This window comes from Hibiscus syriacus, unplaced genomic scaffold (assembly GCF_006381635.1).
Source record: "Hibiscus syriacus cultivar Baekdansim isolate YM2019G1 unplaced genomic scaffold, ASM638163v2 tig00110653_pilon, whole genome shotgun sequence".
Lineage (NCBI taxonomy): Eukaryota > Viridiplantae > Streptophyta > Magnoliopsida > Malvales > Malvaceae > Hibiscus > Hibiscus syriacus.
In genome coordinates, this window is record NW_024062813.1 from 306,634 (window position 1) to 325,294 (window position 18,661).

The 18,661-nt window shown below is 30.6% G+C and overlaps 1 protein-coding gene across 1 annotated transcript; it reads right to left on the reverse strand.

Moving 5' to 3' along the window:
• Positions 1-1,109: 1,109 nt before the first annotated feature.
• Positions 1,110-5,510, reverse strand: LOC120137205 (U-box domain-containing protein 6-like). Its single transcript, XM_039153011.1, is given in 7 exon segments — positions 1,110-1,773; positions 1,922-2,971; positions 2,973-3,097; positions 3,364-3,471; positions 3,656-3,841; positions 4,167-4,261; positions 5,344-5,510. Coding segments are annotated over 6 exon segments (2,184 nt in total). The 5' UTR covers positions 4,218-4,261; positions 5,344-5,510.
• Positions 5,511-18,661: the final 13,151 nt, after the last annotated feature.

Genomic DNA, 18,661 nt, shown 5'->3' on the forward strand with positions numbered 1-18,661 from the left:
CTTCTCGTAATTTTTCATTGTCGTAAACAAAAACACCATCTTGCGGTGTAAGATTCGATTGACTTGGATCTGATCTTGAGCGAAGTGCCTTGCATGATTTTGTCAAATGGTTCTTCAACGTTGTGTTTCCTTCCGGTGCAAGCTACTTTAGACAAAGTTTACAACGCGCCCTCCTCGAGCCATTTGACATCTCACATAAATCGTAGTGATCCCAAATATCTTTGTTTCGAGTGTGTTCGATCACTCAAACCGATTTTTTCAATTCCGATTTCAGATATTTTTTACACAAAATCGGATATTCGAATTTTTTGTGCACCTCTACTCCTGACCTTCTCCCCCCTGGTCGACTTCGATAAACGTCTGCTTACCCACTTCTTCCCCTCTCCCCCTCCCCAACAGGTCTTCAGCGTACATACTTGAATACCTTTTCTTCTCCATCCATACCTCTTCTGCTCCTATTGAATCTCGATGGATCTCCTCCCTTGTTCACAGGAGATGTCAGCCTCTTCCTAATGGAAACATCATAACCTGAGATATACTTCGCTTCTAAAATCGAGATACTCAACCGGCCACTTTTGCATTGTTCATTTCCTTGTGCAGTTGTCCAAATCGATCTTAGAATCAAAACGAACAAAGGCAAACTTTTGTTAAGGTTGTCTATGAACGCGGTCCACTCGTCACCGATCTTGTGTTCCTAGGTCCGATAACACTTTCAGCTCCTCCCACAAAACGCTTTGTATTCCTCTTCGTTGTTCAGAATTTTGAACTCCGATCACCAACTTCTATGCATAAATATCGTCAATCCAAATAAATATTCAGAGCTTTTGAAGATGAACCTAACCCTTAATTATGGCATACATAAAAGTACAAGTACTTCCTATCAATAACTCGAAGAAAAAAAAAGCCAAAAATCCTTGAATACAAAGGGCCTGTACATTTCTCTCTATTATAACCCCCAAAAAATAAAGAAATAAGAGAAAATACTATCCATTGGAACAGGACGTGAGAACTAGAAAAGAAGATGCATTGGGAAATCTACATTAGCTTGCAAACGCTTTTAGCACTGGGAAACAGAGTAGCGCTTGCTCTTCCATAGAAAGCTCAAGGCTCTACACTTGGGTCTGCTGCATCTGATGATCTGCCAGATGATCTCGTTGCCGCTGCTCGCGAAAGAGCATCAGAAGTTTTTGCGACTTCTTCCTCCCTCTTGTCGTTCCATTCACTGAAATCGATACCAATGCTGGAATCACACCTTCTTGTAGGACCATTTGACTGCATTTATCGTCTTCGATGCAAAGAAGTAGAAGGCATGTAACAGCTTGCTCTTGCTCAATCAGTTCACCGGCATCCAAAACGTATGCCAGACCACTTATGAGACCAGATGCTGAAATTATCTCAGATTTTCCTGCTTGACTTGAAGCTAAGTTTAGTAAAACCGCAATAGACTTCTCTGTCCAAGCTTGGTCACCGGAGACCACAAGTGGCTGTAGGCTATTGACTATGCCGGCAGAAAGAAGACTAGGGATATTAGAGTGCACGGTCGAGAGGTTATACAGGGTGTGAAGTGCATCGAGCTTGCATTGCAGATTAGTATCATCTCCAAGTAGCTGGACTAAAAATGGGACAGCCTTACTCAAGCCTATGATAGACTTGGCTTGCTCAAGGCAAGAGAGATTAAGATAGAGAGCTGTTGCTGATTCATTGGCATTGGAGTTGGACAGCATATCTTCCAGCAATAGAATCACTCCAGCAGCAACCATCAATTCCTTGTTCCTGATAAAGAAAATTAAATAAGACTTAAGTATATATAATTCGATCGATTATAAGTTACAATGTTAAAATGAAAGAATTAGCAATGTGCAAACTGTTCACAAATATGCATGATTAGATTTAACTAACAAAGACATAAAACTTAACAAACCTGTTATTGTTGACAGCGAGGTTAAAGAGAGCCATTACCCCAGTTTCCTGAGCCATTGCATTCCCTTCGTGCACAGCTGACTCAAGAAATCGCAACAATCCTTCAACGAAGCCATTAGCACCCATAAAAATCCTGGCCTCCTCGTCATCTTTCAGTAAAATCCTGATTTGTTCCACAACTTTGCACCTTTTCCTCATGTTCTCTTCTTCATTCAGAACATATAGCAAATCCTGATATCTCTCTAGCACATTAACCTCATAAACTTCTTCCCGAGGGCATGGATGCTCATAAGCTTCATTTCCTTCCACTTCTTCAATGGTACCACTCTCCTCTAAAGGACTGACCTTGACCCCTTTTAGGTTACATGAACTGACACTATTCACGGATCTTGAATTTGCAGTCTCAGACTCAGACAAGGCCAATCTCCAATAGTAAAGATCAAGAGACTCTGGGGGACCATCAGGATTAGGAAGTCCGTTTTGTTCGCACCAACTAGCAATTAGACCCTTAACACAATAATTAGGAGTCAAAGAGAGATGTGGGAGCTTCTGTTGAGTCTTCGGGCAGGTGACATGGCCATCACCAAACCATTTCTCAATACAGATCCTTTCATATGTCTGTCCAGAGGCGATTATGACCGGATCATACATTAGCTGCAATGATATTGGACATCGTAATTCTTCAGGTGGAAGGGACATCTGCCCAAATCTTCTAATATTTGGCTTGAAATTGAATGAGCTGAGCTTCGATAAATGCCGTTCAAATGCCTGGCCATTACCAGCATCCCCTCCATCCTCAAGAGAACCTAGAACAGTGGGGGAACAAGGTGTCGAACCCTGTGAATCATTATCATCTGAAACCTCACTACGGAACAGTTTGGAGTATTTTCTCATGAGGTGCAAAAGATAAGCCACAATAGACTCCTTCCTCTTGTCTTCCTCTGCACGAGCTCTCTCCATAAGCTTCTTAAGGGCCCTTCTTTCTGTCAGGGCTGCTCTAGAGGAAGTTATACCAAGTCTAATAGCAGCCTGGTGAAACGATTCAGCTCTTATTGTCATTACCTTCATCAAAGTTTCTCCCATGCTGGAGTATTGTAATCATTTCATCACCAACTTGCTTCTCAGATGCATCGAGAGAGAAGACAGTCCCCTCAAGTTCACTTACAATCTCCAAAATCTGATGAACAATTATTTGGAATACCGTCAGTATACAGAGAAAAGCAACAATGGAAGGATCATATTGCAGGGACATGACAGGTTTATTTAAAAATGTCTTTCTTGCTTTTAACCACAAGCAATAGGAATTATAGAGATGCACTTGGATTATGTTAAGACAAAACAACAACAGCACATTGACAAATGAAACGGCATTCAGATAAAGACCCTTATGCCCAAAAATTAATTAATCTTTTCATCATCAATCTGTGAAGGGGAAATTATTACCAGACATCCAATCGACTGTGGAACTATATCTTCTACACGCCTAAGACTGTCAATAAGAGCACATTTTGCCTTCTCAAATTTTGAAAGAACAGAATCTCCAGTGATAGCCTGCATAAGAACACCACCATGATTAAACATTCTCAAAGAGAGAGAGAATAAATGGTTGAAAACAACCACGACAGTGAAAGATGTATCAAATGATGTAAAAACAACTACTCTTGAAAGCAGACATACAGAAAAAAATTTACATACTCGTATCTTGTGTCCATGTGTGGACAACAGAAACTCTTACCAAGTAAAGTTTACTAGATGTTGAACAATGTTGAAGGACATTTTTCGCCTTCTCCAGTGCTACATGCAATGAGCATAACGCCTGAATGCCAGATTTACTCCTGGGACGTGCTGCTTCCAATGAAGGGAATATGGATATGATTTTGCAATAAATTGCAGAAAGTATCTTGCACATTTCTCCATGTAACTGCATAAGAAAAATCAAAAAAGAAGTAAGAAAACCATGAATATGAAGCATGATTTATTTCTTTGTCCTAAACACACACACACGGGGCCACAAAACAAGATCCAAGCATTAGAACTAGCCGAAAATAAAAGGCCTTAGATTTAAAGAATAACAGGTGAAACACTAGAACTTAAGAGATGATAAATGATCAGAACAGATAACTAGCAGGCATATCCTATTATTGTGAAGTTAATTAGAATTAAGAGAAACAAAAACACAGAAAACGTAGAAAATATCATTTCCAATACGTCAATTTTAACATATGCAAATGCTATCAAATTCATACCTTGGCATCACTAGCCACAAATAAGTTCTCTTCAACCTCAGAAACATCCATAATCTAGCATTCACAGCAAGTACTAAAACGCAATTCTATACCAACTGAAATCCAATAGGAACAAATAGAACAGAGTCAGATAGGTTAAACTAATCTCTAAAAAATAGATCAAAAACCACACAAGAAAATTTCAAATTGCATAGATAACTTCAAAGTTCTATTCCCTTCAAGATTAACACAAAATCTTCGAGAACAACCCCTTATCATGAATAGCAATAAAAAAGATTTCTCCTCCTCTCTTGGATTGCACTGCAACGAAATTGAACTCTATAAACTTCAATTTTGCTAAAAATATGCATCCCAACAAAGCAAATATATATATATATTATTCACCCATGTGTGTAATATTGAAAATAGATGGCATAAGTGAAGTTGATCAGGAAAAAGACCTCCACATAAAAGAAAAACACAAGGGAACACGATCATTCTTGAAAAACTTTGTGATCTGGATATGATTGAGAAGTTAAAATAAAGCATAAATACTTTATATGGAAAATAAATAACGAACAACGAAGAGCTTTGATGTTGATATAGACATTTCATCGAACACAGGAAGAATGAACACGGAGGGAAGACTCTTCTCATGATAAAAAAATCTAAAAACTTAAGACTGATTTTAAGACGGAACAAACGTGGTGATTTAGACATCTCGTCAAACAACTGAAATATTCAAGATTCTCAACAGAAGCAAAGCCAACAAAAAAGTTAAATCAAGAGAGTATTGTTTAAATTTAAAAATAAAATCGAAGATTGTTTAGAAAACGACCTCATGAAAACCCAGAGATCTTAACCGAGAGAAGACCGGAGAATCACAATCAGCTTGAATCGATGTGTTCCAAAAGCAGGCAAAATCCAGAAAACCCACAAGCATCGAAAATTGATAGAAATACTAAGCTAAATAAACCAACTTCAGGGAGTGGAAAAAAAACGAATTTTCTGACCCGGATGCGAAAAATAGAAACGCACCAAAATGGGATTACAGAAACAAAAATAAACAAGGAAACCTTTCCATCTCAAAGTCAGGCACCACTAAAAAGAATCAAACTGAAAGACAACTTTAACTTTATTTTGGAGATAACCCAACATAAGATTGAATCCGAATTAGGGTTGAAAAAAAGGAACCTACCGGAAAAAATGGAGACAGCCAAGGAGGCTTCTTCCTATAAAAGAGCATTTAGAGAAAAATATAAAGACTCAAACAAAAAATCAGGGATTCCGGCTAACCCATTTCTTTTTTCAGTTAGGTTTTAGGTTAAAAAATCCGTCGGCTGACTTCCTCAGAGTAGAGAGAGAGAGAGAGGAAAGGGGTGTGTTCAATAGGGGTAAATGGGATTATATATTTTTATTTTGAGAGGATTTGGAATTGAAATTGAAATTAAAAGAAACAACTGTGGATGTGAAGCAGAGTGAATAATTTTGGGAAGGGGAAGATTAATTATTAAATTAGAAGAAATTAAAAACAATTAATATTAAAAAAAATTGGGGTTTAGATCTCTTCGTTTATGGCTCCGCTGGTACGCCGGCCGACATTGCCGACCTCCTCGTTTGTCGGTTAGCAGATCTGCCATTATTAAATGACTAAATGTCCTTTTAAGATCATAAATACTAATAAAATAAAAAAAGTTGCTTTCTGTTATTACTCTTTGTCTTCCTTGAGCGGTAATTCAGCTTTTTCTAAAACAATTAAATGAAATTAATATTAGTAAATGCTACAAAATATATTTATTTAGAAGTGAGTATCCGTAATTAAGTTGTGTAGAAAAATTTTAATTAGTCAAATTTATTATTATAATTTTATTATTTTAAATAGTTAGTGTCATAAAATAATATAACATATTTTTAAATAAAAACAAATAAAAATGTTTTTAAATAATAATCAGTAATAAAACAAAAATATTTTTACTTTTATATAAATATAGAAATTATAAAATAAATAACCAAAATTATTATGTGATAAATAAATATAAAATTAATAAGTTAAAATGTAAATCTTTGACAATTTTATCTATAGTCAATTATTAAAATAAATTTTATAAATATATTTTGTACATAACCTCCATTGTATCACTGCCTCAAGTTGCATACAATCGTATATATGGAAAAGAGAAGTGATGAAAGTACTTAACAGTCAAACTTTAAAAGCGGTTTTTGATGTTTTAATGATCTTGATTTCATTCAACACTGATAATGATTAGTATTAAATAGTTAGGGTGTTTTAATTATTATTATTTTAAACATACAAAAGTTATCCTACTTTAAAAATTTTAAATCACTTACCTATAACTGGGGATGGGCATTGATTTTTTGTACACCCAACTCGATCTAATTTAACCCGATATATAACTTAAAAAATCGACTCAACCCTACACGATCCAAAATAATAAAAGTATTATTTTTATTCAATAAAAACAGTGACTTCATTGAAGAAAAAAAATAACATATGAGGTATTATTATAATTATTCCTAAATATATAAGGTAAAATTATAATTTTTCGAGTCGATATTTAAAAAACCCGACCTGACCATAACATTTATTTAAAAAATCAACCCGACCCAACCCTAACCCAATTTTTTAAAAAAACCCAACCCGATCGGGTCGGAACCCGTCAGGTTCAGGTCTCATGCACATCCTTAACCTATAATGTCCTTAAATGTTTTCTAAATTAATTATTGGTATTCAATCTATTAATTTAATAGATATTCATTACAAGAGATGACACTTTCAACTCAATTTATTCTAATATACATGAATGTTCGCTTGAGTTTAATTTGTTTAGTTTGGTAAAGAAAGATAGATAGGGGTTGTCTCAGGAAAGACATACTAATATACGGTTAATATATGGTATTACCGGATACATTAAAAAATATTTAACAAATTCGATTTAGCGCTACCTATTATATTGACAGACTAATAATGTTTTAGGTAGAAAACATGAAAAGCTATTAAAAAAATTTTGGCAACCGGTAAACTTTGGTTATCGGTAAGTATCGATACATATATATAAGTGTCCAAATTTATTTCACTGTGAAAAACATTAATTTAAGGTTATCTTTTGAGTGAGTTTTAAGATATTAATTTAGTAATTATACGCGTCTAATGATTTATTTTTATGTTATGGTATATATTATTATTAAATTAAAAATAATAAACATAGATATTACATATTTATTATTATTATTTTTTAAAATTGTTACATTTAAATTCTAAATAATATTTTATAAAATATCTAAATAATCAAATAATTTTTTGTGTAAATGAAATTATTAAATTAATATTGTAGGTGGAAAACATGAAGCACTATTAAAATTTTTTGAAACATAAATTACATAACTTTCAACAAATTATTGATACATGTACAAAAAGTATATATACTTTCAATATATCAGGTAGCTCTTTACCGGTTTTGTCATAATAAAACTGGTTTTGTCATATTTTTACTTGTTATATTATAAAGTATCGATACATTTTAATAAAAATGATCGATACTTTCAACATGTCATGTCACTCTTTACCGGTTTTGTCATAATGAAATTTGTTTTGTCATATTTTTACCTTTTATATTGTAAAGTATCGATACATTTTTATAAAAATTATCTATACTTTCAACATATCAGGTAGCTCTTTACCGGTTTTGTCATAATGAAACTGGTTTTGTCATATGTTTATCTGTTATATTGTAAAGTATCGATACATTTTTATAAAGTATCGATACTTTCAACATATCATGTAATTCTTTATTGATTTTGTCATAATGAAACTGGTTTTGTCATATTTTTATCTGTTATATTGTAAAGTATCGATACATTTTTATAAAGTATCGATACTTTATAAGTGCTATTACTACTTTTCTTTTAAATTTCAAAAATGTCAATAATTATTTAAATGGAATCGATACTTTCAACATATCTGATAGGTATTTTAATGTAATAGATAGCACTTATTTTTTTACCGTTTATATTATTAGCAACATTCAAAAAAACTAGTAGGTATTTTAATGTAATAGGTAACACTATTTTTTTTACCGTTTACATTATTAACCATCTTAAAAAAAACATGTAGGTATTTTAATGTAATAGGTAGCGCATATTTTTTTACCGTTTATATTATTAACAACCTTCAAAAAAACAGTAGATATTTTAATGTAATAGGTTGTTTAAATTTTATTAACATTTATTACTAAGGTAAGATTATCATAACTAATAACAAATTAAGCAATTACCTATTTTGTTACATAAGCGCTACCTAATATGTTATTATGCTTTATAATGTTTCGAGTAATTAACCAGTTATATTATCTTTGGTAACATTTTAAGCGTTTACATAATATGTTGTAATAACAAATTAAGTAATTAACATATTTTATTATATAAGCGCTACCTATTACGTTATATAAGTGTTACCTACTACGTTATATAAGCGCTACCTATTACGTTATATAAGCGCTACATAATATGTTATTCTGCCTAATAATGTTTCAAGTAATTAACCGGTTATGTTATCATTGGTAACATTTTAGTCATTTACCTAATATGTTGTAATAACAAATTAAATAATTAACCTATTTTATTATATTAGCACTACCTATTACGTTATATAAGCACTACCTAATATGTTATTGTGCTTAATAATATTTCTAGTAATTAACCGGTTATGTTATCCTTGGTAACATTTTAGGTGTTTCCCTAATATGTTGTAATAACAAATTAAGTAATTAATCTATTTTATTATATAAGCGCTACCTATTACATTATATAAACGCTACCTAATATGTTATTGTATTTGATAATATTTCTGTTTAAATGATACAACATAACCAATCTATATTTTAATTGATTACTTATTTAACCAATTACACTATTTTTTAATTATTTTTTAACCGCGACATAGCATAACATCCCAAAATAGATATGGTCAGTGATTTAATATATATGCACAGAAGCATTATACGGTATCTTCTGACTAATATTGTAAAATATTCAAGAGGGTTTTGTGCCCAAATCCCCATTTAAAAAGTACAAAATATTTTCTTTTAAGATTTTTTTAAAATTAATATTTACTTAATTTCATCATAGTTTTACGGTACATTCACATAGGCTGTTCGTATAAGATGATTGTAACTTTGTTATTAATTAATAATTACAAATAATAATATTTATTTTAAAAACCATTAATTATATGATGATAAACGTTAAAAGATTATATAAATGTTGTTGTTTTGACTCGAAACTTCTAAAATAATAATAATTTTTTATATTACTAAAACGTTTGATTTGTGCAATTATAAACTTTTCAAACTAAGCAACTGTTTATTTGTTATAAAAAGGTTTTTCTGATATATATTTGGTGAAAACAATATTTTTATTGATATTTAATCAATTATAGTTTTTTTATTAAAGTATTTCACGAATAAATAAGATATTGATTCAATAAAAATATTTCAAAAATTAATAAATAAGAGTTACGCTATGAATGTTTTTAAATATTTTGCATTTAAATGTGATCTTTGTTTTAAAACAATGATAGGGTAAATTATGTGTTTAATATTTAAATTATTAATTTTTGATTTTTTTAGCATATATGTTTTTATTTTTTTAAAGTCTTACCTAAAATTTAGTTTTTATTTTATTTTAGTATTGTATCGTTAAAAACATTATTTTTTGTTTCATTTTAATACTCCGTTCAAATTTTAATGTTAAGTTTTGAACAAAATTAAAAGTTTAGGTACTAAAACGGTCTAAAACTAATAGTTTAGGTACTAAACGCATTAAGTTTTTTTACGAGATATACTAAAATGAAATGAAAACTAAACATAAGATATGATTTAAAAAAAATACTGAAAGTTGAAATATTAAAACAGACTAAAATTAATAGCTTATTAGGGGGTGTTCATTTTTTTAAGTTTTAACCAAATTAACCAACTGAAACGAATTAGTTCGGTTAATTCAGTTTGTCCACCAAATTAATTTGGTCAGAGAACAGTTAATGTTTTTTCTATATTTGGTTAATAGTTAATGAGGTTTGAAATCGGTTAATTAGCCGAAATTATTAAATATTGAATATTATATATATTATATATATTAAATACATATTTTAAGCACAAATCATTTAAGAATTAAGATTTAATTATTTTTAACCACATTAGACACATTAAATTATTAATACTTAATTAAATTTTAGCCCAAATTTTAAAAAATACTTTTAATTTATTTATATTAATTTAATTAGAAAAATTATAAAAAAATCAGTTAACCGACCGAAATAAACAAACTTTATTCAGTTTGATTAATATTTTCAGAAAAAAAAATTGTTTTAGTAAATGATTAATGATAATTCATTTGATTTCGAACACCCCCCTATAATAATAATCCACAAGCTTATGTACGAAATGCTCTGTTTATCCATATGATATTTGCAGCTAATTTATACTTCAATGGCTGAAACGTTTCACCGTTTCTAGTTTGATAATATAACACGTGGGAACCACTGCTCCATCCACGTGGGCATGTTTTAACCACCAATTTTAACCAAATCAAAATTTATTAGCTTAATACAAAAATAAGTGATCAAAGTATTTCTTCAAATATTTTAGTACATAAAAATATTTCGTTAAAAATATGATTAATGTTTTTCAATTATATTTTTAGATTTTTTTCGTTATATTTTTTTTATTTTTAATAATAAAATATTATTTTTGAAAAATTAAAAAAAATTAATTTTTTTTATAAAAAAACCCATATTGAACTTATAAAAAACCTTGAAAAATTAGAATTTCTCATTTCAACCCATTACTAACCGTCGTAGTCATCTCCAGCTATCATCGTTATCGTCAAAAGGTTGAGTTTTAATCTAAATTACATTGTGGTTTGAATGATGATGGCGGTGTGACTTATGGATGTCGAGATTGACCAAAATCAACGTAAAACAAAGACGGTGTCTTAAAATCTGACAAACCTTTAAACGTTTTTTCACGGAAAATGATGACAAATTAAGACGAAAGTTTAACGCGTGTTTGATCTGGGGCTCGACGTCGGTGTCGATGATGATGGCAATGATGGTCAGGAGTGATCGATAGACTATGAAAGGGGGAAGGGGAAGGGGAAGGGGAAGGGGAAAGGGGAAGGGGAAGGGGAAGGGGAAAGGGAAAAGGGAGGGGAGGGGAGGGGAGAATGGACTGTTTGATTTTTTAATTTTTTTTACTTTTTAAATTTTTTTAAATAAAATTTTAAAATCATCGGGGCATAATACGTGTCATTTAACGAAAATCTATAAGGATGATTAACGATTGATTAATTAAAATAATAACATTAAAAACATTAGGTATATATTTTTACTGAATTTTTTAAAAAATATTAAAACTTATTTTAAAACATAATTTAGATATCTATTTTTGTATTAAGTGAAATTTATTTACCCACCACTTAGATCCGAAAGTCACGGAATTCACTGCAGTTTTTCTTCTTCCTCTTTTACATTTTTTTACCGCTGCCCCAGCAATCAAAGTATGAAATCACGTCCAATCCAATTCTAATCGCAATCCACGCCACTGCCGTCCAAATTACATGTGTCTCCGCTTTAACTCTATCGGAGGTGTTATTCACGCCCTATTATTGTCGGAGCCTTTTCGAGGGAGATTTAATCAAGATTGTCTGGCCTTTTTACTTCTGTTCATTTCACCCTTCGTACTATTGTGTTTTTTTTGCTGACATTCTGAAATATGTATTATTGTGTTTTTTTTAATATGGAACTAAAATCTGTAATTTCACAATTAACGGGACTGATTGACATGACTTAAATAAAATTCGATTGAGAAAATAAAAAAAAATCTTAATTTAACATATAATATAGAAATTAACAACTCTTTAAATTTGATCCTTAATTCTTTTTGTTTATATTGATCTTTAAATTAAAAAAATCTTTATTTTTAGGGTAAAATATACCAGTGACCACTCCCACTCAATTATAGTCCTTTTTTCATTTTGACCACATCATTTTTTAATGCATTTCAATTAGACCACCCAACTATTTAACGGAAGTGATGGTGTGTCAGTAAGTAAAATTGGTATAATTACACATTTGATTCTTGATATTTATACATTTTTTTTCAATTTATTCCTAATTTAATTTAATTTAATAAATTGGGATTTGAACCTGTCCTTGAGCATGAGGGAGAAGAAACCAACGCCAATGAGCTAGGCTCCCATTTGTTATTCGGCTTACATAAGATTGTATAAACCCTATTAAGGCTACTGCTAAAAGAATAAATAAATAAATAAATAAAAATGCTTATTTAGGGACTTGAATCTAAACAAATTATATGATTAGGAAACTCTAATCTCAAATTTTTAAAAAAATTTGAAATAAAAATAATTTTTAAAATTTTAAATATAATATATAAACATCTTTAAATTTTAACCATTTAAGTTAATCTAGTCATCGTTATTTTTTAAAAATATTTTTGAAATTATAAACAATGTTAAAGGATAATATTTAAAAGAAAAAATATGTTTTATACCCATTTCTTTAACTCAAAAGTAAAAGTTAAAAAAATTTAAATTTAAAAATTGTTTATTAGAGTAAAAAATTATATTTTTTAAAATTTATCTATTATCATATGATATGTTTATTTTATAATTTATAAGATTATAACTTTTGGATAAAAGTGCACTTGAAAGATATTTTTTAACTCAAATGTAAAACTTAAAATCATTAAACTATAATTACAAAAAAATTAAATATATCTAAAAATGTAAAAAAAAATTATTTTTAATTTTTTATTAATTTGATATTAGAGTTCCCTAATCATATAATTTGTTTAGATTTAAGTCCCTAAATAATAGGTTTTATTTATTTATTCTTTTAGCAGGAGTCTTAATAGGTTTTATTCATCTTACGTAAGTCGAATAACAAATGGGAGCCTAGCTAAGTGGTGTTGGTTTCTTCTCCTCCTTCAGGCTCAAGGTCATGGTTCAAATCCCTCCCTCTCAATTCATTGAGGGTGTTTTTTCCTTTTAACCTTATGGTGACACGTGTCACCGTCTTATTAGACAAAATGTTATATTAAATAAATTAAAATTATATAAAAAGCTCTCCAATCATATGATGACACATGTCATCATATGATTGGATGATTAAATTTATTGAATTAAATTAAATTAGGACTAAATTGAAAAAATGTATAAATATCAAGGATCAAATATGTAATTATACCAATTTTAGTAACTACCACGTCATCATTTCCGATAACTGTTAGCGGCTAGTGGTCTGACTGAATTCATTTAAATAGTTCGGTGGTCTGATTTACAAGAATTCAAAAATAGTGGTCAAAATGAAAGGGGGCTATAGTTGGGTGGTCACTATTATAATTTACCCTTACTTTTATAATGTGACACAATCTAAGAATATCTCAACTCGTTGTTTCATTTTATTTTATTATATAGTTAACAGTTTATAAAATATTATTTTAATTTATATACTTTAAATTTTTCTTTCAATTTGACCTAAAAATGCAAAGAGATAAAAAGGAAAACCAGAGTAAAGTCGCAGGTGGCTACTGATAATTTTGCCAAAATCTTTTAACCGCGGACGGCTTATCCTACACTGTAGAAACATCATTGTTTCTGTAATGAATCAGCCACAAAACTCAAATCTCTATTCCCCCCCTGCCCAATATTTTTAACCTTTATAGTTATTCTTAACCCAGTTTTTTGAAAATTAGATATTGGTTTAATCCAAAATATTATTTTTTTACTCTCATAAAAGTATGATATAAAACATATCAAATGAAAAATAAATAAAATTAAATAAAGGTATAATTTTAAATTTTGGTAAAATATCCTGACTTTGGATGCACTTAAAATAAATAATTTTATATACATATACAGTGCCATTTGCTTTGCAAATGGAGCACATGTCACCTTGCAACAACGTTATAATGCAGCTGACCGCTTTAATTCTTTTGGTTTTGAAGTGGAGTGGCACTCAACAAAAATGTGTGTATAAAACATGCCTTTGAGAACACTTTCTCATCAACCTCTACTCGTGTCAAATTTTATATCAAATGTTTTAGAGAGTGAAACAAATATGATAGATAATCGTGACGATAATTCGTGACAAAAACATCACGAGATTATATAAAAGAGAATGTCAGGTTTTGAAGAGAAAATATTAATCTCACATCAAAATAGATGAACAAAAATCATAGAACTTATAACGCAATGCGGTTTATTATATATGTATCCTATACGTCTCTTAGAAAGACACACCGGTGTTTTCAAGAAATAAGGACGCTATAGAGGGAATTTACACATGGTTGACAAGTTATTTAATTACTTACCATTATCATTATGTCGTATAAATTATAACACGTTTTATATCAGGTAAATAAATGAAATCATTAAAAATAAATTTTAATATTTTAATTTTAATATTAATTAAATCATTTTTTTAATAAAAAATATTTAAAATTATTGATGGAAGCAAATGAGTTTTTGATAATTATTAACGGTTCACTTGTTCTAATTTAAAACAAAAAGTTACCGTTGGGTGGACCTAAGGAAGGAAACGTTGAGAAAAAAGTGGGGTCAAAAGGCCCGTAAAATTTGACCGAAATATAATATGGATGATCCGAGGCGAAGGAAGCAGAAGAAAACAAACAGTGATGTCACGTCAATGTCATGTGCGAGTCAAAACACTAAAAGTCAGATCTCAACATAGACGCCTTAACATGAGTATATTTTATCAAACCAGATATTTAAGTAGTTATATTTAAGCATGAATCAAGTGGTTTTCGTAATAAATATACGGTTATCGTTTTTTGAGACTCGGGTTTGAGCACCGAGAACGTTAGGGATGTGAGCGTTTAATATTAAGAGGTTGAGAGTTATCTTATAACAAATATTGTCTTGTATTTGGGTAGTTATGCGATGCGGCGCCTAAAAAACGGCTAATATACGGCGTGACCGGTTAAACAATTGACCGGTTAAAATTTATACCGGTTATGTTATATTATTTAACCGGAAATATTAAAGTACAATAACATACTAGTAGCGCTTATATAATGTAATAGGTAGCGCTTATATTTACCTATTTTATAAGTAAACCGGTATATTTATACCGATAGTATTGCAAATTTACCTATTACATTATATTATATTGAAAGTGTCCATACTTTTTATAAAAATGATCGATACTTCTTTTAAAGTTATGTAATTTATGTTTCAATTTTTTTTAATAGTGTTTCATGTTTTCCACCTACAATATTAATTAATAATTTCATTTGCACAAAAAATTATTTGATTTTTGATTTTTATAAATATTATTTAGAATTTTTAATTTAATAATAATATATATCGTAACGTAAAAATAAATCATTAGACCCTATAATTACTAAATTAATATCTTAGAACTCACTCAAAAGATAACCTTAAATTAATGTTTTCCACAGTGAAAAAAGTATGGACACTTTTATAAAAAGGATAGACACTTTACAATATAACCACTACCTATTACATTATATAAACAATACCTATTACATTATATAAGCGCTACCTATTACATCATATTTTTACCTATTATATTGAAAGTGTCCATACTTTTTATAAAAGGATCGATACTTCTTTTAAAGTTATGTAATTTATGTTTCAATTTTTTTAATAGTGTTTCATGTTTTCCACCTACAATATTAATTTAATAATTTCATTTGCACAAAAAATTATTGATTATTTGATATTTTATAAAATATTATTTAGAATTTTTAATTTAATAATAATATATCGTAACATAAAAAATAAATCATTAGACGCCTATAATTACTAAATTAATATCTTAAAACTCACTCAAAAGATAACCTTAAATTAATGTTTTCCACAATGAAAAAAATATGGACACTTTTATAAAAAGGATAGACACTTTACAATATAACCACTACCTATTACATTATATAAACAATACCTATTACATTATATAAGCGCTACCTATTACATCATATTTTTACCTATTATATTGAAAGTGTCCATACTTTTTATAAAAATGATCGATACTTCTTTTAAAGTTATGTAATTTATGTTTCAATTTTTTTAATAGTGTTTCATGTTTTCCACCTACAATATTAATTTAATAATTTCATTTGCACAAAAAATTATTTGATTATTTGATATTTTATAAAATATTATTTATAATTTCAATTTAACAACATTAACCAAAGATAATAATAAATATGTAATATATATGTTTATGTTTTAATTTAATAATAATATACCGTAACATAAAAAATAAATCATTAGACGCCTATAATTACTAAATTAATATCTTAAAACTCACTCAAAAGATAACCTTACCTAAATATGTAGTTAACAAACATACCTAAATATGTAGTTATTGTACATACCTAAATTTAATGATATATATACTTGTAGTTATTGTACATACCTAAATATGTACTGCGAATTTAATGTTGTACCCACCCTTTAACTACCACTACCAATGCCACATCCTATTGAAAGCAGCACGACTGAAACATGTTCAAAATGAACCTTTGCTTACATCTCCATCAACTCCTGGAGCACTGAACTTGCACAACAAAATTTTTGCCATGGATAATACTGATGTAGACAATGTTAAGCCAACCGAGGAATGCCATGAAGTACATAATGTTGATGAATCTGACAGATTGGTTGGTCAGCTCTTCTGTTCACGTGATCAAGCTTGGCACTTTTACAAGGGATTCGCACGGGAACATGGGTTTAGTGCACGTAAGGGAACAACACGGCTTGACGTGGAAGGGAATGTGAAGACACAATAATTTTTTTGTTCCAAAGAAGGGTTTCGAGTATCAAAAGTCAATACTGTTGATCATCAACGTGCTCATACGCCAGTCACAAGAACAGGATGTAAGGCTAGAGTCGTAGTTACAGCAACAAATACAAACGATCAGTGGGTTATAAGTAAGTCTGATCAGAAACATAATCATGCATTGTGCACATCTGCTATGACACCATTTATGCGTTCTAATAGAGCTGTAAGTAAGGCTGATATCGATGAGGCAACAACATTGAAAGAGGTCGGTGTTGGCACGTCACAAGTAATGAACTATTTAACGCAGCAGGCAGGGGCTATCATAATGTTGGATTTACACATAAAGACCTCTACAATACACTTCAAAGAGGTAAAGCAAAGGAAATCGTCGATGGGGATGTGAATGCGCTTATTGCCTACTTTGATTATAAGAAACATGATGATCCCGGGTTTTTTATGACATACTCGGTAGACGAATTGGGGGCATTGTATAATCTTATTTGGTCGGATTCTACATCGAGATCAGATTACACATGCTTCGGTGATGTAATTACGTTCGACACAACGTACAAAGATAATTTGTATGGTCGACCAATTATGCCTATTGTTGGTGTCAATCATCACCATAACACAATTGTGTTTGCCACTGCCATAATCGCTGACGAGACGTCTCAATCTTTCGAGTGGGTGCTACAGAATTTTTTAGAAGCCATGATGAATAAATCACCTATTTCCGTTGTAACCGATGGGGATAGGGCAATGCAGAGGGCTATCAAATCTGTTATCCCTTATGCTAAGCACAGATTATGTTCTTGGCATCTTTCTCGCAATGCACAAGCTAACATTGGTGACCCAAAGTTTACAGCAGCATTCTCAAAATGCATGGCTTCCTGGTGGACAACCAAGGAATTTGATATTCAATGGCGTTCGATTGTTTCAGAATTCAACGTCCAAAAGCATCCATGGGTGATTGAGAAGGGAAATACACGACACTTATGGGCACAAGCATATCTAACCGGTCATTTCTTTGCCAATATTCGCTCAACACAAAGGTGCGAGTCTATGAATGCTTCACTAGCTATTGCACTGAAACACAAGAAGACATATTTAGATGTTGTTCGTGCAATGAAGATGGAATTAGTAGAATGCGTATGAACGAGTTGAAAGCGGATTACTTAAGTTCCCATACGAAGCCCTTCCAGATCACAAAACTGGTCGACCTTGAAAGCCATGCCGCTGCGATTTTTACCCGCGAATCTTTTCGTGTGTTCCAAGATGAACTTATACGGGAGACATTGTACCGGATTGAGGCAGAGATTAAGTCCTTATCAGATGAATGTCAACATTATATTTTGTCAAAGTACGCAGAAAAAATAGGAAATTTGAAATTAGTTTTGATTCTCGTACGAAAACTCTAATTTGCTCCTGCAAAAAATTCGAGACCGTTGGACTTCCGTGTCGCCATCAACTTCACATTTTGAAGCAATTTGACTACACATATTTGCCCGGGACTTTGATTCAAAGTAGATGGACTAATGATGCGAAGGCTTCTGCACCCAGCTATGTTGATTTGAATGTGTCTCCAGAAGTGATGCAAATGGCAAGGTTCGCTGCTCTCGTTCAACGTCAAGTAGGTTATGCTACATTGCAT